The 22,753-nt window shown below is 44.6% G+C and overlaps 1 protein-coding gene across 1 annotated transcript in view; it reads right to left on the bottom strand.

Annotated features, from left to right (window-relative positions):
- LOC8042242 overlaps positions 1-22,753 on the bottom strand; it is a 174,629-nt gene that overhangs the window by 38,839 nt on the left and 113,037 nt on the right. Inside the window, exon 2 of the mRNA XM_042289646.1 lies at positions 6,039-6,198. Coding sequence (XP_042145580.1) covers positions 6,039-6,198 — 160 coding nt within the window. The remainder of the gene's footprint in view (positions 1-6,038; positions 6,199-22,753) is intronic.

Raw genomic sequence — 22,753 nt, 5'->3', positions numbered from 1 at the left:
ACATCGAACCCGGGACCTCTCCATTACATTGTCCCTCTTGTTCCCCTTCTTCTGGGACTATTTTCGTCATTCTTGGCCAGTTCGCTTGCACGTCTACATTTAATTGCATTAGAATAGATTTCTAATCACTTTTTTTATACTAACTTTAGAGGGATTTGGAGCGTCAAGAGGTCGACTAGGGACAATCTGCAATGCATTAATTTTAGCTTGGCGTAGGAAGGTAGGGACAAACGGGCGCTATGTCATCGGCGAAGCCCTTCAATCAGCGGGCTCCTCGCGCCCCTCACGCGCTGCACGCGCGCCCGGATGAACTTTGCTACATTCTGCCGCTCTCAAGGAAATGAGCGTTCTAATGATTGACACCTCGATCGGCGCGACGTCAGCGTCGCGAGAGTCCAATTAGCGCGTTCAGTAAACTTCGGGCACAAAGTTGTGCTCAACGAGTTTAGCGACCCTGGGTTTCTTATTTTTTCTTAAGGTTTCTTTGTTTTTTCGAGGTATCTTTACTCCGTCTCACCTTATGTTGTACAACAGAGAAGGCTAGAAGCGCAAGCTCATAGCGTTGGGGGCTGCTCTTAACGCACGAGAGCTTGTGCCGCCGAGATGTGCATTAGAGCAAGGAGCTCGCGCTTGTAGCCTTTCCTGCGGTACATCATAAGGTGAAACAGAGTATAGACCTTTCCAGAAAAGGACTGCTGGCCGGTTTCATTTTCAGTGTTCGTGCGTATCGCGCGTGATTTGCTCGCTTTCCGAAGCGACGCACACGCGCGTGCTGAGCTGTGGAGATCGCACGCTGAGCTGTGGATTTGTAAACATTGGAAAGCTCGCGCTGCAGAACCCAGGGATCCTGGGTTCGAGCCCCGCCCCTGCCCGTTTCGATCTGGATGAGCATCGTACCGGCGTGCGGTCGTGTATCACTACTGCGTGATGCACGTTAAAGACCCCAGGCTAGCGGCTGTACCGCACTGGCTAAATTTCTCATCTACAGCTGGGAGACTCGTCGCCCCTGTGAGGCAGACCAAGTTCTAGGCTGTATAAACACACACACAACCCAATTTTTTAAACATTGGAAAGGTCTATAGTATCACAAAATTCAGCGTGTTTTTCTTTGTGTGTGTGTATGTGTTCTTTTTGATTGCTTTCGTTTTGAGTGGGATGAGCGAGCGCCGAGGACAGGAGCTCGGAAGAAAGAAAAAAAAAAATAAAGAAAAGAAAAAGAAAAAGGAGAAGCCGCGCGCGTGTTGTTGTTGTTGGAACGTGGAGCTGGGCTTCCGTGTGGTTGTTGGTGGAACGCGGAGCTAGGCTTCGGCGGTATGGCTGGTCCAACGCCGAACAAGGCTGCGGCGGTAAGGTTGGTCGAATCCCGAGCAAGGCTTCGTCATGATGGTTGGTGGGCCCCGAGCAAGAGTTCGACGATGTGCGTGTGCTTGTGAGTGATATCTGTTCGGCACTACAAGAACTCAAGCCACCACGACTTCTCGGCCCCGGCTGGCGGCGCAAGGGACCGGACCACCACCGAGTCGACATCTTGGGACCCCTGATTGGACTCTTCTTCTCCTCCGAAGTGCATGGCGTCTTTGATTCGGCTCATGTTCTTTTTTTATACGCTTTGGAATCATTTGTGTGTGTGTGTGTGTGTGTGTGTGTGTGTGTGTGTGTGTGTGTGTGTGTGTGTGTGTGTGTGTGTGTGTGTGTGTGTGTGTGTGTGTGTGTGTGTGTGTGTGTGTGTGTGTGTGTGTGTGTGTGTGTGTGTGTGTGTGTGTGTGTGTGTGTGTGTGTGTGTGTGTGTGTGTGTGTGTGTGTGTGTGTGTGTGTGTGTGTGTGTGTGTGTGTGTGTGTGTGTGTGTGTGTGTGTGTGTGTGTGTTTTGTTGTTGCGGTTACGAAGAGCGGAACGCTCGCAAGATATGTCTTTTTCTTTATTTCTAGCTTTCTTTTTTTCCCGACTGCGTGTGCGTCTATGCACCTTTTCTTTACTTTTGAACTCCGTTGCTATTAAATAGTGTTTCGTAACACCAGGCACGACTCACTCGCAATTCCTACCGCCTCTCAGGAAGTCCATCGCCAAGATGTGGCCCTATCACCTGGACAGCGGTCCAATTCAAAACACAAATCTGTTTGTTTATGGAATCTTTTCCACCCAAACCTGTGACACCTGGGTTCAGAGAAGAGAAGGGCTGACGAATCGAGAACGCATCATTAAATGTCGGTTGCTGCACTTCGTCTCAGCTTAGCATTACCTATATATAGTTAGCCTCGCATGCTAAAAGCGCGAGCTAGTTGCTTTGGATGAAGCCCCGGCGGCTGCACGAGCGCTCGTGCCACGAGTGCTCCGGTCAAAACAGTCAAGGCTACCCGCTCGCGCTTGCACAGCCTTCGCAGTTAGTCTATGCTAAGGTTAGACGAAGTATTGGCAAGGTGCGCGAACAGAAGCGTCGCTGTGGTCGGCCTTCCACGATTGGCCCAAAAGCTGACTATGACGTCGGAAAGGGTATACCATCGACGGAAACAAGAGGAATGAAAGAACTTTAATTTTGACGGTGTTGGCAGTGTTGCTTTGAGAGCGCAATGATTTCAGGCGTCCACCATGCTATTTACAAACACCATCGAACTTGTTGTTCACAAGGTAATGACGTCATAAGGGGGAAACATAGGAGGGCGCCACCAAAACATCTCGCCGCTAATAGTTGAAATGACTCTACTGTCTGTCTTCGCCTCTACATGTTGTATTTTTTGTGTTATCCAAAATCACCTTTATCAGGCCGCTCTATTTTCATTTTTATACATTTACTATGGTAAAAAGCACAGTGCTTATAAACACGTCTGTTTACGTGAACTGATTTGTGCCATCGAAGGGCGTTCATTTATTTTGCTGCGCATTTTTCTTTTGTAAAGACGTAACCACCTATTGCTAATCTGGTCGCTAATATACGGTTTCAGCTGTTCAGCTAATATAATCCCACGGCTTCAATCCATCGTGTGCGCACCCGTCAGCAACCCAAATTCCCTTTAGCATTTTTTTTTAACGTTATCAAGAGATATTGGGATAGCTTATTCGCAGTTTTGAGACTTACAGGAAAAAATAAATGGAAGTATTAGCTGGAGGTTTATCGCTACGTGGGTGGTTGTAAAAATGCAGGGCATGTCGACAGGCTGCGGCTTCAGTTCATGTTTATACCGTCGCAAACATAGTGGTTATCAATCTCCCAACTACTGCTAGTTGAAAGCGTAACTCGAAAGAAAAAAAAAATGCTTTAGGTGCACACAAACTTCATAAAAGGGCTTGTTGCAATCTACATACCGTAGAAAAGTCAACTTCTGACGAGACATTATTAAAAAAGTTTAATTCTTATTTTTTTTTTTCATAAAATAAGGCGCACGTGTGCTGTGCTGTAAAATACAGTCTTCGCTGTGGCATTAAGCATGGCATTTCGGCATGCCAATTAAGTGCGACATCCGAGACCGTATTTTTAGATATTAACGTACTTTCAGCTTCGTCTTTCACGAAGCTCCTACCGACGTGTACAGTTGTACGCTCTCCCAAGTTTTTTTTTTTTTTTTTTTTTTGGGGGGGGGGGGGGGGGTGAAATGGACATTAGCGAGTGTATACATTAAGCAAGCGTTCCAAAATCCGCCTCTGGAGCATAGGGCCATCAAACGGCAAAGAAAAGAATGCACAGGAAACGCAGCGCGATGACGAGATAGCCGAGCGCGCGCTGTTATTGGCTGAGGTCTAAAAAGGGGGGGGGGGGGGGGGGGGGGACAAAAGCACGTGGGAGCATCTTTATAGTAATCAGCAACTACACTCTACAAAAAGTCTGTGCGTCTACTTTCCCGCACAACAGTCGGAGAACCAATCAGCGCAACTTACGGAGGCAGCTCAGCGAATGACGATGCGGAAATATCTGTTTAGACCAAAAAACGCAGACTGAGTTGTGACAGTAAGCAAGGCAAGCGTGACGTTTTGCATTGCTTAATGTCACAATTCAGACTGCGTTTTTTGGTCTAAACATATGTTTCGGCATCGTCATTCGCTGAGCTGCCTCCGTAAGTTGCGCTGATTGGCTCTCCGAGTGTTTTGCGTGAAAGTAGACTCACAGACTTTTTCTTAGAGTGATAGGTAGAGGTGCTTAGGCGCGATAAACTGGCAGCAGCTGAAAGTGATCCCAACCCGGCCGCCGCCATGTGGAACATTTTTGACTACTAGACGTGTGACCCTATCGCTTTACGTCTAAATTTTAACAAAGTACCGCGCACAGATAGTTGCTTATTGATTTTTAATAACAGTACCGACGAGATAAGTTATGTTTCGTTTGTTTAAGTCCAAAATGGTGCTTTTACGACAAAAACTCGGGCAGCTTCGTAATGTCTCCGTTAGGTGCCGTCAGCCGCGGTGCTCTATTTTGGGTTTTTATCGGAGCTACACACTTACCTCCGAGGCTAACAGTATTTAGAAATAGATCGTCATGTTTTTGACAGCGATCCTTACAAAACTCGGCTCAGTTTTGCGTAAAAATCTCAAGATTTGGTACGGTCACGTGTCTGTTGTCAAAATTATACATGCCGCCAAGTTGGGGGGGGGGGGGGGGGGGTCACATTTGTCTGATGAACCTAGTAACGTTGTGGTGAACGGGATACCTGTTTATCGCTCTAAGCCCCTATACAACTTTGCAAGTGGGATCCCGGCTTAACCTCGAACCGCGCGCCAAGGTGAGGCGGACCTACTCTCCAGCCAGGACGTTCGCTGGTTGTCGTACATTGTTGCCAAGCGTCTCTCGCCGAAGCATACACCACTGAGCGCAGAGAGAAATTAAAAAACTAACTATAAAACGTACACGGGTCGTCTTCGACCGCGAAAGAGCACGGATAATTAAATAAAATGCCTAAACCGGTAACAAATCGAAAAATTTCAAAAATATCTAAAGTCTCAAGGCGCTCTTCAGGATGCGCCACAAGTCGCATGGCCTTTGCATCAACGATGGCTGCGCTCGCGGCAGCTCTGGCTTCTACAACATGCAGGAACAGAGGCTGCGATCGTTATAGAGTCAGCTCCAACCCTTTAAGATGTCCCGTCCTACAATATGTGATGCTGCGATTCTGTGTAGATACCTCCTCCTGCGTTCCGAGACAGTAAGTGTGCCGCTAACGTTAGCCATCGGCGATGCAGCAAACGGCACCATCTTGTCATCGCGCACCCCACTGACGTGCCCCTAGCGCACCCCAGCATGGCGGAAACGGTACGGGGCGCCAGCTTCGCTCAAAATGGCAGCGCACAGGAGCCGTTCTTGCAAACGTGTATAGGAAGTATTCACTGGCGGCCACAGCTGTGTGCGCGACTGCTGAGCGCGTGCTGACGGCGAGCTTCCACAGTTCTTTTGCAACGTGCATTCCGCACCCTCAAGATTGCCGGTCTAAGCAGCCTATTAATGTGGGCTCGTTCTGAGCACGCGCTCTAGACAGCACCCACAAATATGGCACCCAGTGAATACTCCTTATACCTCGTTGGTAAGCAGACGCACGAGACGCGCAAGGATAGGATAAACTTGTACGCCGTGTATAGTAAGCTGCGCAGCATCTGCTTTTGCCACATCCATTCGCGGGAAACAAGAAAGCGGGAATTTGTTTTTATGCCCGAGTCACACAGAGCGACCAGTAGAAACAACCGACGTCGACAAGCCTCAAGAACGTGCAGCATGCAGCCGATGGTATTCTCGCCGTTTCTCGGTGCCCTTGAAGTAAGCAGGAGCGATTTTGCAAGCCTGCCAAAGATACCGTCGCGTGCACGGTGCGCGGGGCTTGCCGGTGTCCGTTGTTTTTGCTTTGTCGCTCTAGTGGGACTCGGACGTTACCGGGCGATGACCCGGTAACACACGCTACGCCGACCAAGCCCGTGATTAAAAATGGGCGACACTGCGGGTGTCCCCTTGGGCGCCCTGATTCAGTGCGAGCCTGTCGCGCGGCGACGCCGATTGTTGTGGGCCGATGTTCCAACCCGGTTTGCGCGCGGTGTCCGGTGGCGGGGTCGTCGACCGAGACTGACCTGAAGTGGCCACGATGGCCAGCGCCCGTCCCATGAAATCGAAGAAGCCGGACGCCTCCTCGTTGGCCTCCCGGATTTGGTAGCTGATGGACCCGTACGACGTGTAGCGCTTCTCTTCCTCGGCCTTCACGTACAGTCGCCTCCGGTCGTCCAGGGAGATCTGGAGGAAACAGGGGACGTGTAGTTGGAAACTGCGTGTCTTCTAAAGGCGAGGTTACTGATACATCACGCAAAAATCTCTGTGCACACATCGTCTGAAGTATGTCTACATATAATTCTGAGAAGAGCGACTGCTACTTAAATAATCTAGCTCATTCGTTACACGCCAGAGGTGGTTAATTACAAAGCACCTAATAAATTTGAACGACATTACTGTCAAATTACTTTTTGTATATCCTGGTTTCAAAAGCATTAATCAATACTTTCTTGCTAGATATAAATGACTTCATTTATTTGCCTATCTGGGTTGCAATAAAAAAGCTCTCACGAGTAATGTATTCCAAAGTTACTGTCCTCAGTAGCTGAGAAGACAGCGACAAAGTTAAACGCAAACGTGTTAACCATGCATTTAGATTTCCAGCGAAGGTGGGAGCACATGTGCAAAAAACCATGTGGAAATCACACAAAGTTTTGAACAATTAAAAACAAAATAGTTTTACATCACTCGTTTAAAATTAAAAAAAAGTAATGAGCCATTCCGCTTTGTGAAGGTGGATGACCAGCGACGCTGTTTAACACACGACACACACCCGCCCCGAGGAGCCGGCGGAAAGCAGACAAGCGCGACGGGACCGCCAGCCCGGGGTAGCGGAGGGAAAGGAAACTGGGCACACAAGCGCTTGGAACGACGACAAAGAAAGGGCGGTGCGAGCGTAGACATGGCCAACGCGTGTCGCACAGCGGCAAATGCTTGAGAAACCTTTATTATCTACCTGAGAGTCTACTGATCTTAAAAATTGTACCTACTGATACCTAATCTACTGAAGAGACCTATCGCTAAATTACCCAAACATCAAGGTGAAAGCAGGGAATGGTGTTCCACGCGCCGCACGTGCCGGCGCCTGCAACAGTAACTGTCCTAAAGCAAAAGCCTAAAACAAATGACATCTTGCACGCCCGTTCGTCAACGTTTTATTTTGGTTATTTCCTTCAAATTTTTTATACGGGGAAGTCGTGCGCGTGCGGCAGTGCGAGCGTAGAGTTTTTGTTGACGCACACGCAAAGTTCACGAAACTTAGCCATAGACAGCTTCGCTGTAAAATAAAAAAAACCCAATGGCTTGTGTTTATCACACAGAAATCTTAAATATGCTTTTACCTAAACCATATATCTTCCGTTTATTCCAGAGAATAGCCTGGTTTTTCGAAGGTAGCACGAATTAATTTGCGCATGTCTCGGATTTTGTGCAATGTTAGGTTTAAGTTTGTTTTTTCGCTCATGTGTTCTCGTCGTTAAGCATGGTACTAGTCGTTCCGAAAAAAGAAAATCGTAAATGATTTTCAGGGAGCCGTTTTTGGACACCGAATTGCTATGTCGGTGAGCCTTCCCGCGCATGTTACCGAAAATAGAACTGCGTGCAATTGCGCTGCTTAAGGTCCGCTGAAACTTAATTAATTTACGAAAGAGCCTGCATGTGTGGCGAAAACTTCCATGTTTGCTGTAATCAACTCTTACGGCGGGTCATGCCCTCGCCGTTTAATTAATTTGCTATTTGTTTACGCGACAGCGGACTAATTTAATTAATGGCTGGAATTCCTCGAAGATGGAGTGAGTAGACAGGCGAGCTGCTTTATGTTATACATTCGTGAAAAAACGAGACGACGGACCAAAAGGGGGAAAAGCACAAAACATAAAACGTGTTTGTTGAGACGTCTTGTGTTTATCTCCTTTTTCGTCCGTCGCCTCTGGTTTTTAAAAAAATGTGTAGAGCCATTATTTAGAGTAAGGAACTCTATGCTAAAATTGCGATACATTGTACTTCAGACAGAGGTTATATTTTCTTTTCGTTTATTATAAGACAGAAAGGGTCGCTGCTACTTACATGCACGAGGAAGCAATATAATTGTAATCGCCCTAAAAGAAACGCCCAGAGTAAAGAAAGTTCATGAATTAATCGGCTTTCGTATTTAATTGGAAGATACACGGAGAACGGGTTTGCACAATCAATTGAAATTGCGAGGTCAAACGTTAGGGCGCGCAAACTGTAGCTGCTGTTAAATTTTTTTTATAATAAAAATTTTTTTTAATTGTTTATTTTTTTTTGGCTTTAAAATGTTTTTTTTTTAAATTACAACCTTTTAAAGAGCCAGATAAGGAATTGCAAGTCGCAGAGGCTGTCTAGGATTTTATAGCAGGATTACCTTCAGTTAGCTGAGCAAGCGGATAATGCCTACACTTGCTATCACATCAAAAAAGAAAAACAAATTCTTTTCCTATGTATTTTTGCATGTCCCCAAGTAGGTATCATTCTTGCCAGATTTTGTTGTTGAAGGAAGAAACTATGTTTTTGGCGTTTGAAACGTGTAATTCTCCATAAAATGGCATAAACGTAATCTAGTGTGAACCTGTATATATGTCTTAATACATAACTAGAAATATTAGTCACGTTTCGAGAGGATATGGACTTTTATCTTACTGCGGTTTTTTGTGTGAACACCAGAATAGAATCAACGCTATGTTTACTGATGGCTTCGACTCGCGCGTTTTTGCGGTTTCTTTGTTGGGGAACATGGTAAGCAGCTTGTCCTCAAAAACATTTTTTTTTTTGTTGTTTTACCGTTAAGTGAACAACGTTTCGCCGAACGCTTGTTCTCCACCCAAATGTTTCGCTAGCGGCCCGATCCACATACCAAAGTTTCAGAAGTAACCGTTGTCTTATTAAACAAACTAAATGTATTATTATTATTTTTTAAAAATTTGAAATGGGTGCCCGTTCATGGCCTCTTTTCTCTAATCTGGCGCCATTCAACTGTATGTATTCGAGAGTTCCATCGGCCGCCATTTTCCCATAAAAAATGTAAGAAACAGACTCATAAATTTTAAATGAGATGACGTTTTGTTTTGCCGCCATAATAAAGAGCCCCGCTGGGGCTCTTTATTATGGCGGCAAACAAAGGTAAGGCGGTGAGTCGATTATGTCTGCAATTATTTTTTTTTTATTTGGTTCACCGGACGTCTAGATGGAGCCGACACTACTAGCTGATGGGATCAATGAAACAGCGTTAAAATCGTAACAGCATGATGTACGTCATGTTTCCACACGTGCCCCATGATCTCCCAACCAATCATGTAGGAGGAAGGCCCAGTCACTTGCACTTTTGAGAATGTTTGCTCGTGGCGTCGTTTGCGTGCGGACTACTTTTTAAAGTGAAATGAAGTACACGTGAGCCATCTGGTTTTCCTTTTTACCGCCACGACAATGGCATAGCCAATAATAAGTGACGGCTTAAGAAATACGGGGCCAGTGGCTTATCGTCTTAACGCGTCTTGCTACGTCATTCGTTCTTGAGTGTTCCACGAACGATGACGTCGTGGGCAGGCCTTTGTCCTATAGACCAACTCAACTCTATGACGTCATGCCTGTGCGCTGGCAGTGCTGTCGGCCCTACGCATGCGCAGGCGCGTCCTCTCACGCGACTGTGGATCCTACGCACGCGAAGTGCGGACACACACGGGCTGGTTTGTAAACGGTGTGTTGGTGTGCATTTATATATCCCCGTTTCACCTTACGATGGAGTGCAGTGGACGCTACGGGCCATCCCAGCCAATCCAGCTCTGTGAATGTGTCACGTGACTAAGAGCCCCTTGCGTTGTTGCACGCATGTTGAAGCTCACCTAGAGACTCCCGCGGTAGTGTATTGGCAGCGATGGCTCATGATGACGTTCCAGTAAATTCTATAGTAAAATGTAAAACAAAACATACCTAAAAAACAAACATAAAAAACCGAGATTACAAAAAAAAAAAAGAAACTAGAATAAAAGGAATTAAAACTTGGGAGTACCGATGTTTATTATCCGTCTCTTTTACCTTTTGTTTGTTCCCGACTTTTAACTTTGACTTTTTTTTTTTTACAACATTAGGTGGTTGTTTAGCAACTGAAGTGCCTTCTTTTTGTGGAAAAAAAGAAAGGCTCCGTGCAACTTTACCGCTTTTTCCCTAGGGGTGCTTCTCAGTGGCACCTGGAAAAGACGATTGCGTTGCTGAAGGCCCCATTTTTCCTGAGACTGGTTTCGCATGACCAAGTAAAGCTGGGACTCAACGTTACCATATTTTTAGTGCATTGCTTTTTGCTGGGCATTCGCACTTGTGAATGTGCTAAGAGTGCATGTCTTTTCTGGAATAAAAATAAATAAACAAAGAGAAACATCGCGAGTTTAGGAAGAGTGGAAGGAAGGTGGATAAAATTGAAGTTGTTTACAAACTGCATTCGCCGTCTGAGTGATAATTCCACTTTTTGTTTTCCTGTTTTACGAGGGCTGTTTTTGTTCTTGTTAAAAGTCCGATAAAGTGAGTTAACAAAAAAAAAACGTAGTGAGAAATCTTCTAGCACGCATAGAATGTACAGGTTTTCCCGCTCATTTTAATCCTAACGATGGTCCATTTCATCCGAGTGCGATTCAATTTAATTCAAGCGCCCAACATTTTAATTCCATCGCTTCCCGATTTATTTTTGGGGTCAGTCAATTTGATCCACAATATACACATGCACGTATTTGTTTTCAGTGGTCATGTTTTGCTTACACTTTTGATACCTTAGAGTACTTGTTTATGCAGTTAGATTTTGTTGGTGGCAACTGATATTTTGATCAATGTTTCAATCACTTGGAGTTACTAATTGCACGATTGACGAGGGTCAATTGACATGTCAATTGCTCTTTTGGTAATCTCCAGTTATTCGTGGCGCATTCCACTTTATTTTAGCTGAATTGGCGTTTAGTTTATTCTTTCTTATTAATTCGACTTCTTATTGATACAGTTCAGATAAAGCAAGTACAACTGCAATTTGTAATTACTCTTTCATTACTTCGCGCTATTGCTGACAGAGCTAACTTTATCTAAAGCTTAGTTGCACGGCTTCACACAATTTACACAGTAAAAGTACTACAAACATTTTTGATTACTCTCTCGATAACTTCGATAAATTCCTGACAAAAATATAACTTGGTAAAAGCTAATTTGACATTCTGATTACTTTTGGGTCATTGTATTATTGACACAAATAACTTTATAGAAGCAAAAGTCATTGCTCAGTCAATTAGTTTGAAATATTATTGACAAATTCAACTACATAAAAATGCAGGTAAGATTTCGATTACTCCTCCGATTATTCCGTGTTACTATTCACCCAATTGACTTTAAATTAACTCAATTCCCTTATAAGTTACTTCTTTATTTTCCCATATATATTATTCACACAATTTAGTTTATATCAGCACTATTGACATCTTGATTATTTCGAGCTTATAGTTACCTATTTGGCTTTGTATAGGAGTAACATATTACACACTCCTTTTATGACTGAGTTTTTTTTATAGAACCGTGACTTATTCTCCGCTCACTTACAATTAAGATCACTCTTTTGATTACTTCGACTAACGGTTGACCCAGTGGAGTTTGATTAGGCAAAATTGATATCATGATCACTCTTGTGATTCCTTTGAGCTTATAATCCACCAATTGATATGTTATGAGCTCAATTGATGTTATGATTGCTAGTTTGATTACGTCAAGTTTTTATTATCTCAATAGAGTTTATGTCAGCCTTACTGACATTTTGGTGTCTCTCTTGATTACTTCGAGTTATTATTCCACTAACTGACCTAAGATGAGCTCGAATCACACTATTATAACTTTATAACTATTACAACTTATTGATTACTTCAAGTTAGTTTCCACCCAATAGCCTTTAACTCGGCCTACATGATATTGTGATGACTATTTGATTACTTTGAGCTAATATTTAACCAATTGATTTATTATGAGTCTAGTTGACATTATGATTACTCTTTCGATTACTTTGAGTTGCGAGTGACCCAATAGACTTCAATTCGGCCCGATATATATTTTGGTGACTATTATGATTTTTTTAAGTTATACCATCAATTGATCCATTATAGCTGAAATCAAAGTAATATTACTCTTGATTACTTCGAATTACTCTTGACCCAACGGACTTTAATTCGGATTGATATAATGATGAATATTTGATTACTTTTAGCAAATATATTCTAACCAATTGATTCATTATAAACCTAGTTGACATAATAATGGAAATTTTGATTACTTTGAGTTACTTCTGACCCAATAGAGTTTAATTCGGCCCATTATAGATTTTGGTGAGTCTTGATTACTTCGAGTTATACCACCAATTGACCTATTACGAACTGAGTTCACAGTAACAGCACATTTTTTAACACTTCGAGTTACTGTTGACCAAATAGATTTGAATTTAGTATAATATTGTGATGACTCTTGATTACTTTGAGCTAATATTCATTCGAATGGTATATATTGCAATTGACGGTAAGTTCCAACTAATAAAAAAAAAGTCTTTATACTGTAAGTGAAGCTGAATCAAAGTCCACTTTGTCAAAAGTAACTCGAAGTAATGAAAAGATTAGTAATGTGAATTGAGCTCATAATCGATCAACTGGTTGTATAATAACTCGAAGTATAATCAAAAAGGTCGACAAAATGTAAATTAGGCTTAATTTAAGTTCATTAGATCAGTAGTAACTCAAAGCACTCAAAAGGGTAATCATAATGTAAATTAGGCTCATAGTAAATTATTGGTTAAATATTACCTTAAATTAATGAAAATAAATATAAAAAGACAATAAGGCTGAATAAAGCTGATTACGTCAAAGATAACTCGAAAGTGAAAAAAAAGTAATAATAATGTAAATGTAGCTCATAATAGATCAAGTGGTCGTATAATAACTCGAAGTAATAAAGAAAGTCGGCAATATGTCAGTTAGGTTGATATTAACATTATTGAGTTAATAGTAACTCGAAGTAATCAAAATCGTAATCATAACGTCAATTAAGCGGATAACAAATTAATGGGTTGAATATTAGCTCAAAGTAATCAAATGTCATCAAAACGTCAAATAGGTAGAATTAAGGTCCATTGCGTCACTATAGCAATTCGAACTAACCAAAAGAGTAATCATAACGTGACGTCTTATTACAAATTAGTTGATTATTAGCTCAAAGCAATCACCGGAGTGATCAGCTACAAAGCCAATCAAAGCCAATCAGAGCTTGGCTACGTTCTGACGTCACCACATACCATCCGATGCAGGCAATCAAGCAGCGGCAGGAGTGCATCGTCACGGCGCTTGTCGTCGATTATGTGCGTCCGCTGTCCCCTCGTGAACCAATCACGCATAGTTAATGCCCCATAGAATAAATGGATGGATGGATGGATGGATGGATGTCAGAGGCCATATATGTAAAGAGTTTGGCCATTCGTTGGGAAGTATAGGAGACAAATGAGGAGACGCCATTGGCCGAAAGCGGGCTGCGCGTATTCCAGGGCGTTTTCACAAATTCGAATGTGGCCAACCAGAAGTCGGAAATAATCCCCTGGCGGTGGTCACGAGAAACAAACTTGATAAGTGCGTCAGAGTAACTCTCGGTGACTGAAAATATGGTGCACGTGACGTTTCAATTATGGTCATCCAAAATGATGGTGGAAGAGTGTTACTAGCGAAACGATCGACTAAATCCGTACTCCAAGCGCCGAGGGCCGGGAATCTGCCGTATGAGCGGTGTCACTCCGTTTGAGCAAAACAGAGTTGAGCGGCGCATTCGTTTCTTACATCTTTCTGCATGATCATAATCGAAACATCAGGTGCACCATATTTTCAACCATAAAGGGTTGCTACACTTCACTCTTACGCGCTTATTAAGACCATATGCCAACATACACTTTTGATCAAAGCAGTTTCTCGCTACCACCGCTAGGGGATTCTTTTAAGCTTCTGGTTGGCCAAGGGAGCGTGTCAAGCCCACTTTCTGCGTCTGGTGCTCGCCCTGGCTCTTCCCGCGCCTCCCACTGACCGAACTCTCTGTATGCACGGCTCTGATGGATGTTAATGGCTATTCGCGACTCCAGCGACCTATAGGGGGCGCCACCACCAAACAAACATGGCGGCTGAGTCCAGGTCGCGTTGGCTCGGCCGGGCCGCCTGAACAGGTGGCGCGTTCAATTTAACAGATTTTCTTTTGTTTAATGCCCAATTTTATAGGTATTTGAACTGAGACGGTTAAGTGTAGCCGGTGCAAATAAACTTGCCAAGCATAGTTTTGTTTTGCCGGTGTTTGTTTGTTCTTTTCGTGTCAAATTTTCGTTTCGGAGATTTCGTTCAAAACCGAAACTATGGACTCCGGAGAGGCGGTAATATACTAATCAATTTTGATCATCTAAGGAAAGCGGCGATGACTACAGAATTGTTCCACAGAGAGTAACGTTTCAGCTAACTCGCATGCCTCGACCATGCGAATTATCTGTTCGCGAAATCCAGCTTCTGTGCGTATCCGCGTTTAAGAAACAGCTCCAGTCGGCTGCTCGGTCAACAACACAGGCTGCAGGAATTAAGCAAGCGCTTCTTGAGTCATGGACCATGTTAACCCGCTGGCGCCCCACTAGGCAGCTGATACTCGTATTTCAATTCAGGTTTTAGTAGCAATCGAGAAGTTATTTTGACGAGCGGGTTATGTATTATATTACGCATTATATCCACTAAGGTGATATTAGTATATTCTTCGGGTTGAAATATGAGTTGACTAGCTATTAGGTGAGCTGCTGAATAAAAGTATATTTGACAGACAGAGAGATGCTACTTAAACTTAGCCAAATGGTTCTATAGCCGGCAGCACAGAGACAAACTGAAGAAAGTCTTCATCGAACATTCACGGAGAACCTCTCTGCATTGAAATTTGCTTCGAATCCTGAACGGAAAAAATGAGTATTTTTTGTGGCCGGTCAACCTGAGAAAAGTAGACGTATATTGCTGCTGGCTTCGACGTCCTCGTAATATAAATATTGGAGGCGCGATAGGTCAAAATGCCGTGACAGCATCTAACGTTGCGAGACTCATCCCCCAACTTTTTAAAACAGATAATTTCCATCATTCATAATTTGCAGCGAGCAGGTTTTCCTGAATAAAGTAATTGCGAAATCAGCCCAACTCCTTCAGTGTGGTCCAGAGGTTTTTTCGGCGAAAAGCAGTCAAGATGAATAGCCAACGAACCGACCGGGGTGGGTGGCTCAAACTTGAAGCTATAGCCGAACACAACCAAACTCAAGAAAAACAGCTATCGAACCTTCCCATTCACTTGACTGCAAGAATGATGTTCCCTCCAGTGAAATGCCTCGTCTGTCGTCCTCAGTCCACTGTTCTACATCTTTATAAAGAAACCCCTTATCAGTTAGTCGTCACTTTGAATATGAATCGAGACAGACAAGAAATCAAAACGTTTTTCCGTGATTCCTCTCCATCCAAGAAATCGAAAGCACGCGACCGTGTGCTGTGGAGTGAACGGGCTTTCAAACACTTAATAGAAGAAAACAATCTACTGAGGCTTCACCACACTAATGATCACTCAGGCAAATTTAAAAAAAATATTCGGACCTTCGTCAAAGTACAGTGTTCGCGACCGCGCCGACAACACGCTTCCGCGAAAGCCACCAGAGACGCGGAGGAGCGCGAGCGACCTGGACCGGCTGGTTCCCGGTTTTCCCGCTTGGTGGCGTCCGTTTTGCTGGAGTCGCGAATACCCTTTGTAACGGGCGATAGCTTGCGCCACCTAGCCTAAGTCTAAATATTCTGCCTTTTTTTTCTGTACGTGATTGTTCTAGCTGGTGAAGGCAAACACACAAAAGCCGCGGGTACGTGGATGTGACCGTATCGCATCGAATAATCGGGATATGACGATTGTGATTGGGTAGAAGAGGAAGAAGCAGAAGGGACTGGGTGCGGCGTGCGATTGGTTCCTTCTTGCTTCAAGGCGCTACAGTCGCCTTCATATGTGAACGCGGCCAGAGACGCCAAGTACAGCGAGGACGCATTTTTGGCAGTAATCCTTTGGCGACGTCGGATCGCAGGGTTCCGTCTGACAGCTTCGATGGCTTGCGTAAGCCATCTGCGTGCCATACTGATGGTGGACTACTGACGTTTTCGGTTGCTTATCAAATAACAAATCGAACGAGCGAACGACTAGAGAGAGTCCCGTGCATTCGAGACGTGGGTGAAACGCGACTCGGGAATGTGACCCGACCACTGCGGCAGCGATCGACTTGAACCCGGGTTCATTAAATTCGTCGACACGCGTTGTATAAACCGTTGTTCTTCTATGGCAATCTGAACCTAAATAAAACAACCAAAAAGTATAAATTGTGGGGAAAAGAAAGAAGAAACTTGACCGGTTGTTGGTGACGCGCTAAGTTGAGTGTGCCGGATGAAATATGAGGCAATAAGTGTCTGGGATTCCGGGAGTATACTGGGAGAAATAAACTGCGGTTTGAGCCGCTAGATGACGTTCAATTTCGGAAGAAATAATACAAGTCCCTAGGTCATCGCACTGTTTACAAAGAAGACCACGTTTTCCCACACCGGGTGAAAGCATGTACGCGCGCATATAGAAGCAGCTGAGCCGGAAGTGACACGTCTGCTTACACGCCATGACGACAGCCATGTCACCGCAACGGCGACACATCGCAACCACGCATTGGACTACGCAACACACACCGATAAAGTTTCTCGTTGCCTTCTGTTCAACTCGCGCGTTATTTACGCACAAAAAAAAAAAAAAGATGGGACCATGAGAGAACAGCACCCGCAAGTGTAGCGTTCGCTCTTCCCTCGATTGAGCCTCAGGACACGTATCTCGAAACACTTTTTTTTCCCCGAGGTTTGGGCGTTCCGTTTAGTGCCATGTCTTACGCTACCGTTTGTTCTATATCCACCGTTCCAACGGTTGCGTACCCACAGACGAGCAACGCCTTTGTTCGTCGCTTTGCAAAGCGAGCAAACCCCGCGTCGTACGCTCGAACGTTGAAAGACGGTTCTTGCCAGAAGCTTTTCCTCGGAAGGGTCTAAACTCTGGAAGAGCTTTGTATCACATCTCCGAAGAGGAAAGGAGCGCGGGCGGGAAGTTTTAATTGACGCTCATACGGTGCGTGAGCACAGGTGCTCTCCTTTAATACCTTTGGCTGCAGTCTTGGTATAGAAAGTTTTCCTCGGGTATAATAACGCGGCACGCGAATGGAGGGTTGTAAAAACATCCCCGGTGAGTTGCCGGCGCTTCTTGCGTAAGATTCAGCAACGACGTTATGGGGAAACGTGAACTAAAAATACCGCAACAAAGTAAAAAAGGAGAGCACGAAACATTTCGGCTAGAAAAGCTTTAAGCCTATCGCTACGAGAAAGTGCATTCCCCAGCACGTTTCGTGGGTTTATCATAAAAACAAATTTCCTCATCCTTTAAACAGCAACCTTCTTCCCCCACCCCCTCAAAAAAAAAAAAAAAGTTGGAGAGTGATATTGTATTTTCTGTCTTTTGTCTTGCATTTGGAGAACTTGTATCAGGAAGAGCACGTCTCCAAGAATGAACTCCCCGATTAGACAAATACAAAGTTGTACTAACGCACTTTTTGTTTGTATTGCTTGAACATATCTTTAGTTGTTCGTTAGCATTTTTCAAAAGAAAAATATTAGTCGAAAATGACGCTCAGAGGGCGAGAAAAAGAAACGGACTACAAGAATGCGAACAATTTTCGGTCTCGCTTATCCAGATGTTTAAAATTTGAAACGCGTTTTGTCGTTTTTTTTTTCTTTTTTTAAGGGAAATCTTTTATTATGAAGCAAAAGACAAAAAAGTTTAGTCAATTTTCTGAATGGTTTCAGAAAAACGTGTTTTGCGGCACTGTGAGTGTAATGCATGCTGCACGAGAGCCTAACAAGATGACATTTCAAGTATGGGTTACAAATCCAGCTACTTCATTGTTTTGACGAATGCACAATAACGGAAGTTCCATGATGGAAATATACATACAAAACACGATGGGTAGACCAATAATTAATTAAAATAATGATAGCGGTATTAGTACTAGGAAAGCCAACCATGTGGAGTTCAATGCTGTCAATATATCCGAGGTGACGTAGAGGATTCCAGCGCCCGCATATTTAAAATAGCGCGATCAGTGCAGCATGCAGCAATTTGCGCAAGGACTTTCTTGCGACAAGTCTCGCGCAAGAAATGGATCGCTTATATTTACAAATAAAACCGCACTTGGTAAAACAGTTTGTTTCAAGCAGCAAAAACCACGTCAACCTTAGCAAAAAAAAAACAAAAAAACACGTCTTAGTCTATGTAAAACAAAATACCAACAGAACTAACATGCATACCTTGACTTTTTCTTTTTAGATGTAGATATATTGAGGAGCCGGAGGCGTTCGGTACACCAGACATTCAAATACAAAAAAAAAAAAAAACCGAAGAATTTATTCTTTTTTAAACTTCTTGTAAAGCAGCGACGGGTTAACTCGTACGGGAAAGAATGCGGGGCAAGTTACGTAACGCCTTGCATCTGCCCGAGTACGCACAGATCATTTCAATAAAATGACGAGTGTTTTTTGTTTGAATTTTTATTTCGCCCTTTCCTCATCGGAGTTGAGAACGCGTGCGTAAACATTGAAAAAAAGTTTGCTTCCACGCAGGGTGTTGAATAAATGCAACTGTTCTCTGCGAAGACAACTGGAACCCGACCCTACATACATCCCTAATATTTTTTGTTGTTGGTGGCAATTTTATTTTTTTAAGGACTGAAATGACTGCGATATGTAAAGCAGCATTTCCTTTCTTTCAGCTTTGTTTGTTTCGAAGTTCTTGCAAAGTGTTGGCGTTGGCACTTCAGAGTCGCGGGAGGCGAGACGTATATTTTAGATCGTGGCGTGTGTCGTCGCCGACGCGGAAGAAAGACAAGCTGCGTTGCATCTACAGGCACGATATCAGGAATGTATGAGTTTCGGAAGCGGGGCGACCCACGTTGTTGAAACGGTGCGGCTGGCATGCGCGCTAGAGCACGTTGCAACATAAGGTGAGCCATGGATGCTACACCTCCGCCGCGAACTTTCTACCCTTCGATAGCAGCACTTCAGCGCACGCGAAGCGAAACAAGCCGGAAGGCCCTGAACTTAGTTTGCAAGAAACTATAGACCAGAACGTTTTGCCCAGCGCGACATTTCTCAAAACAAACGGGGTTTGTTGGGCATATATACACCGGAAACTCGGAATCGTAAATATAATCACTTAATACAGAATATTGAAAATATAAACGATATAGAAGGTATTGAAGTATGTCGTTTTCTTTTCAGAGCTATCACTATCTCTATTTCTCTTTCACTCCCTTTTTTTTCCACGTTTTTTCTAAAGTATTGCTTAAGCAGATTTCTACTCAATATTTAATTTTTTAACTTACCGCAAGTGTAAAAAAAAAGAAAAAAAGTTTCGAAGTCGTTTTTTTTGTATTAGCGTCCTGGGAGTTCACCCTTCCATTCCGACGCATGAGAAATTAAAACTGGCCTCTTCGAGCTCTTCCTTCTTTCTCGTAGGTACCTCTAAAAGTTCATAACCATGAGGACTTTTATGTTTAGCCGCCAATGCGTCCTCTGAGAGGTCTGCCACACCAATCGCGGATCGTAATGCCCGCTTCTAAACGAGCGTTATTTTTTACGACCATAACTCCAGCGCAGCGTGGCGACGATCTAAATCCTCTTTCTAATTTTTCTCTTGTTTTTTTTTTTTTTTTTGCGTTTTGTCTCTACTGGGAACTTTTCCTTCGTTGACGACCATCCAACTTCAGAAACAAAAACAAAACAAAAATGACGGAAATAAAAGCTAGATTTAAACGCACGTAACCCGCGTCTCCGTAAAACCGCATTCACGCGCGATGAATTTTTACGCGTTTCTCGAATATAGTTTCCAGCAAAACAAAAACAACGTTGGGTACGGTCATAGCCATCTTGAATGATGGTGCCTTTGGTGGACGCCAAAGCACGTTGTCTCTTCACTCCAGTCCGGCCTGTGCTTTTGATATTTTTTTCTCGGACGTAAAGGAACTTACCTCTGGGCATAACTCAGCGACTCTGGCAGTGAGAAGATTGCGGCAGCCATTATACCGGATAAGTTACGTAAGAAAGCCGCAGGGCCGCGATATCCTACAATAGATTCCCCGTTTACCCTCTCGCCAATTCCTAATAGTTCTCATTTTATATATTGTTATATTTTTTTGTTTTCCTAGTTTTCCCACTCGTCCCTATTACCGTTTCCTTCCTCTTCCTTCCCTAATAGCCTCATTTTCCTTTCCTCCTCTCTCTTCGCTTCCCAAGTTTCCCCGCTGGTTCATACCCACCTTTTCTCACTCTCCCTTCTATAATCGTCCTCATTTCCCCATTCATATCTCACCTCGCTTTCCTAGTCTCCCCTCCCGACCATATCCTTGTTTCCTACCTCTCTCTCCCTTCACTAACGGTCAGGAGTTTTCCTTTCTTTTTCTTCACGTTCCTAGTCTTTCCACCGGTCCCTAACATGAGCCACAACGCACTCATCCACTTAGAGAGGACACTGCTCACACTGACTCTCGACGTCTGATCGGGCGAGCAGGGAAATATTAGCAGTGACATCACGCATCCTCGATCACTGATCAGCCAATCGGACTGAAGACCCTAGTGATGCACCGCGTTCTCGACACTCGTAAACCCCACGCTTTGGTTTTTCACGGAGCTAGATGCAAAGGCGCAGTCGCGTTTTCAGATAATTCCAACAAAGGCCGTCTGCACACCGCCATCTTTGTCTGCTGAAGGGTGGGACGCAATCTGCCGGAGTGCGCAGTATACTTTCTTCTGCTGAATATCAGACGTCGCGCATGCGTCTACGGCACAGACACCACCTAGGAGGTAAGAACTGCGTGTGAAGTCATCGTTGGTGCAGAGCCGTTTATCGAGAGAGTTTGGCCACACATTGGTTTGAATAGGCGAGCATCTCGGGGCCAACCACAGGCCGCGAAACAGCCCCTAGCGGTGGTCGTGAGCTCTAAATTTGTGACACGACTAATTCAAGCCGTTTTAGCATCGCTAGAGTTAAAAGGTGTAACTCTCAGTGACTGAAAACTTTGTGCGTGCGAGGTTTTCGTCACGCCAATATTCAAGTGTAGAATAAACGAACGTGCGCTCCAAACCAAGGCCAACTTGCTAGAAACAGCGTCTCAGACCATGGTCTCAGCTGAGACGGTGAAGGAAAGCACTGCCAAAGCCAGCGCACGAGCCGAGCGGGACTCCGCGTCTCCAGACGCTCGCGCGCCCCACCCTTTGCACTGTTTTCTTTCCGCCAGTCACAGGACGCTGTTCTAACAAGCCAACATCAGCAGTCCAGAGAAAGGCATGGGCGCGAGCGCGTGGCTTTGGAAAGTGGCTCCTATGCACGAGTTCTCGTACAAACAAAAGCGTTTTGCTGAGCTAGGTTCACGCGCCTGTAGTTTTGTCTTCACTGCCGACATTTGTGAGATGGAGCAGAGAGGCCGAGATTGAACGCCTCTATTTTACACTTGGAATGTCGTTTGCAATATTGTGACGTTGCGGTCTCCTAATTGGTTGAGGCTGTGTCACAAATTTAGTTTACGCTCTAAGCGCGGGGGGAATATTCGGCGCTGGCGGCGGCCTTTGCTCCGCCTACTGGCCAAACTCTCCCAATACACGGCTCTGCGTTGGTGCAGATCTGCGTTGGTGGATCCCGACCCGCCCCAAGCGGCAAACACGGCGAAGCTCGACGAGCGTCGCCAGCAGACGCGTTCGCCTAGGCGTCGCCGCAAAGCGGCAGACGCGTCCGTCTTGGCGTCGCCGCGTGCTGGCGTCGCGTTCGTTGTGAGAAGCTGCAGGAGCCGCGCTATCGGCGACGCTGACGGGAACTAGGCTGCTCTGCGTGGTTCCATTGGTGATGACGTTTGGGAGGGAGAAAGGCGCTGGCGTTCTTGTCTAGGAGGTATTGTGGAAGCCAGACTTGTGCACGTTACTTCAAAAACGCAATGGATTACAATTACAAATTACTGAACCTCAAATGTAATGGATTACAGTTCGCAATCCCCTTCGCTGAAGAGTTAACGGATTACTTCGCGCGTTGCATCTTTACTTTCACGTTACTTCTCCCGTACACTTATTCAAGAAAACAATATAAAACTATTTTGATGCTTTCAAAACTGTTCTGCAACATTTTAATTTCCCTTTTTTATACGCCCACGTTACGGTAGTTCTTGTTAAAATAAAATATTGTATTTAAGAGAACGAATGGGGGCACGTCACCGCCGAACAAGCAATGACGCGCACTTCTCTGTCAGATGCTCCTGGTGCTGGTTTTTCAGACAACGTCCGTCGGAGACCTGTCCGATGGCAGCGACAAGTGGGGGATTTGTTTCCCGAAGCATGAACCGACACCCGAGCCGACACTGTGTACCTTGCCAGATCTGGACGCCGCGGCGTACTTCATCTGGCAACCGAGGACATCCTCGGAATGGCTACAAAAGGAGGTGCCGCTGTCCGGCCAGTTGGAACCGGGCAGTGGCAGCCGTCTGTTCCTACCACAGAGTTATCCTAATGAAATGTAGAGGTTCAACTGGCGCTAGTGTGCTGCGGCAAATTGTAGCAGACAGCAACTA

The sequence above is a fragment of the Ixodes scapularis genome, unplaced genomic scaffold (genome assembly GCF_016920785.2).
Source record: "Ixodes scapularis isolate PalLabHiFi unplaced genomic scaffold, ASM1692078v2 PGA_scaffold13__105_contigs__length_92229423, whole genome shotgun sequence".
Taxonomy (NCBI): Eukaryota; Metazoa; Arthropoda; class Arachnida; order Ixodida; family Ixodidae; genus Ixodes; species Ixodes scapularis.
This window is presented reverse-complemented; position numbering and strand designations above follow the sequence as displayed.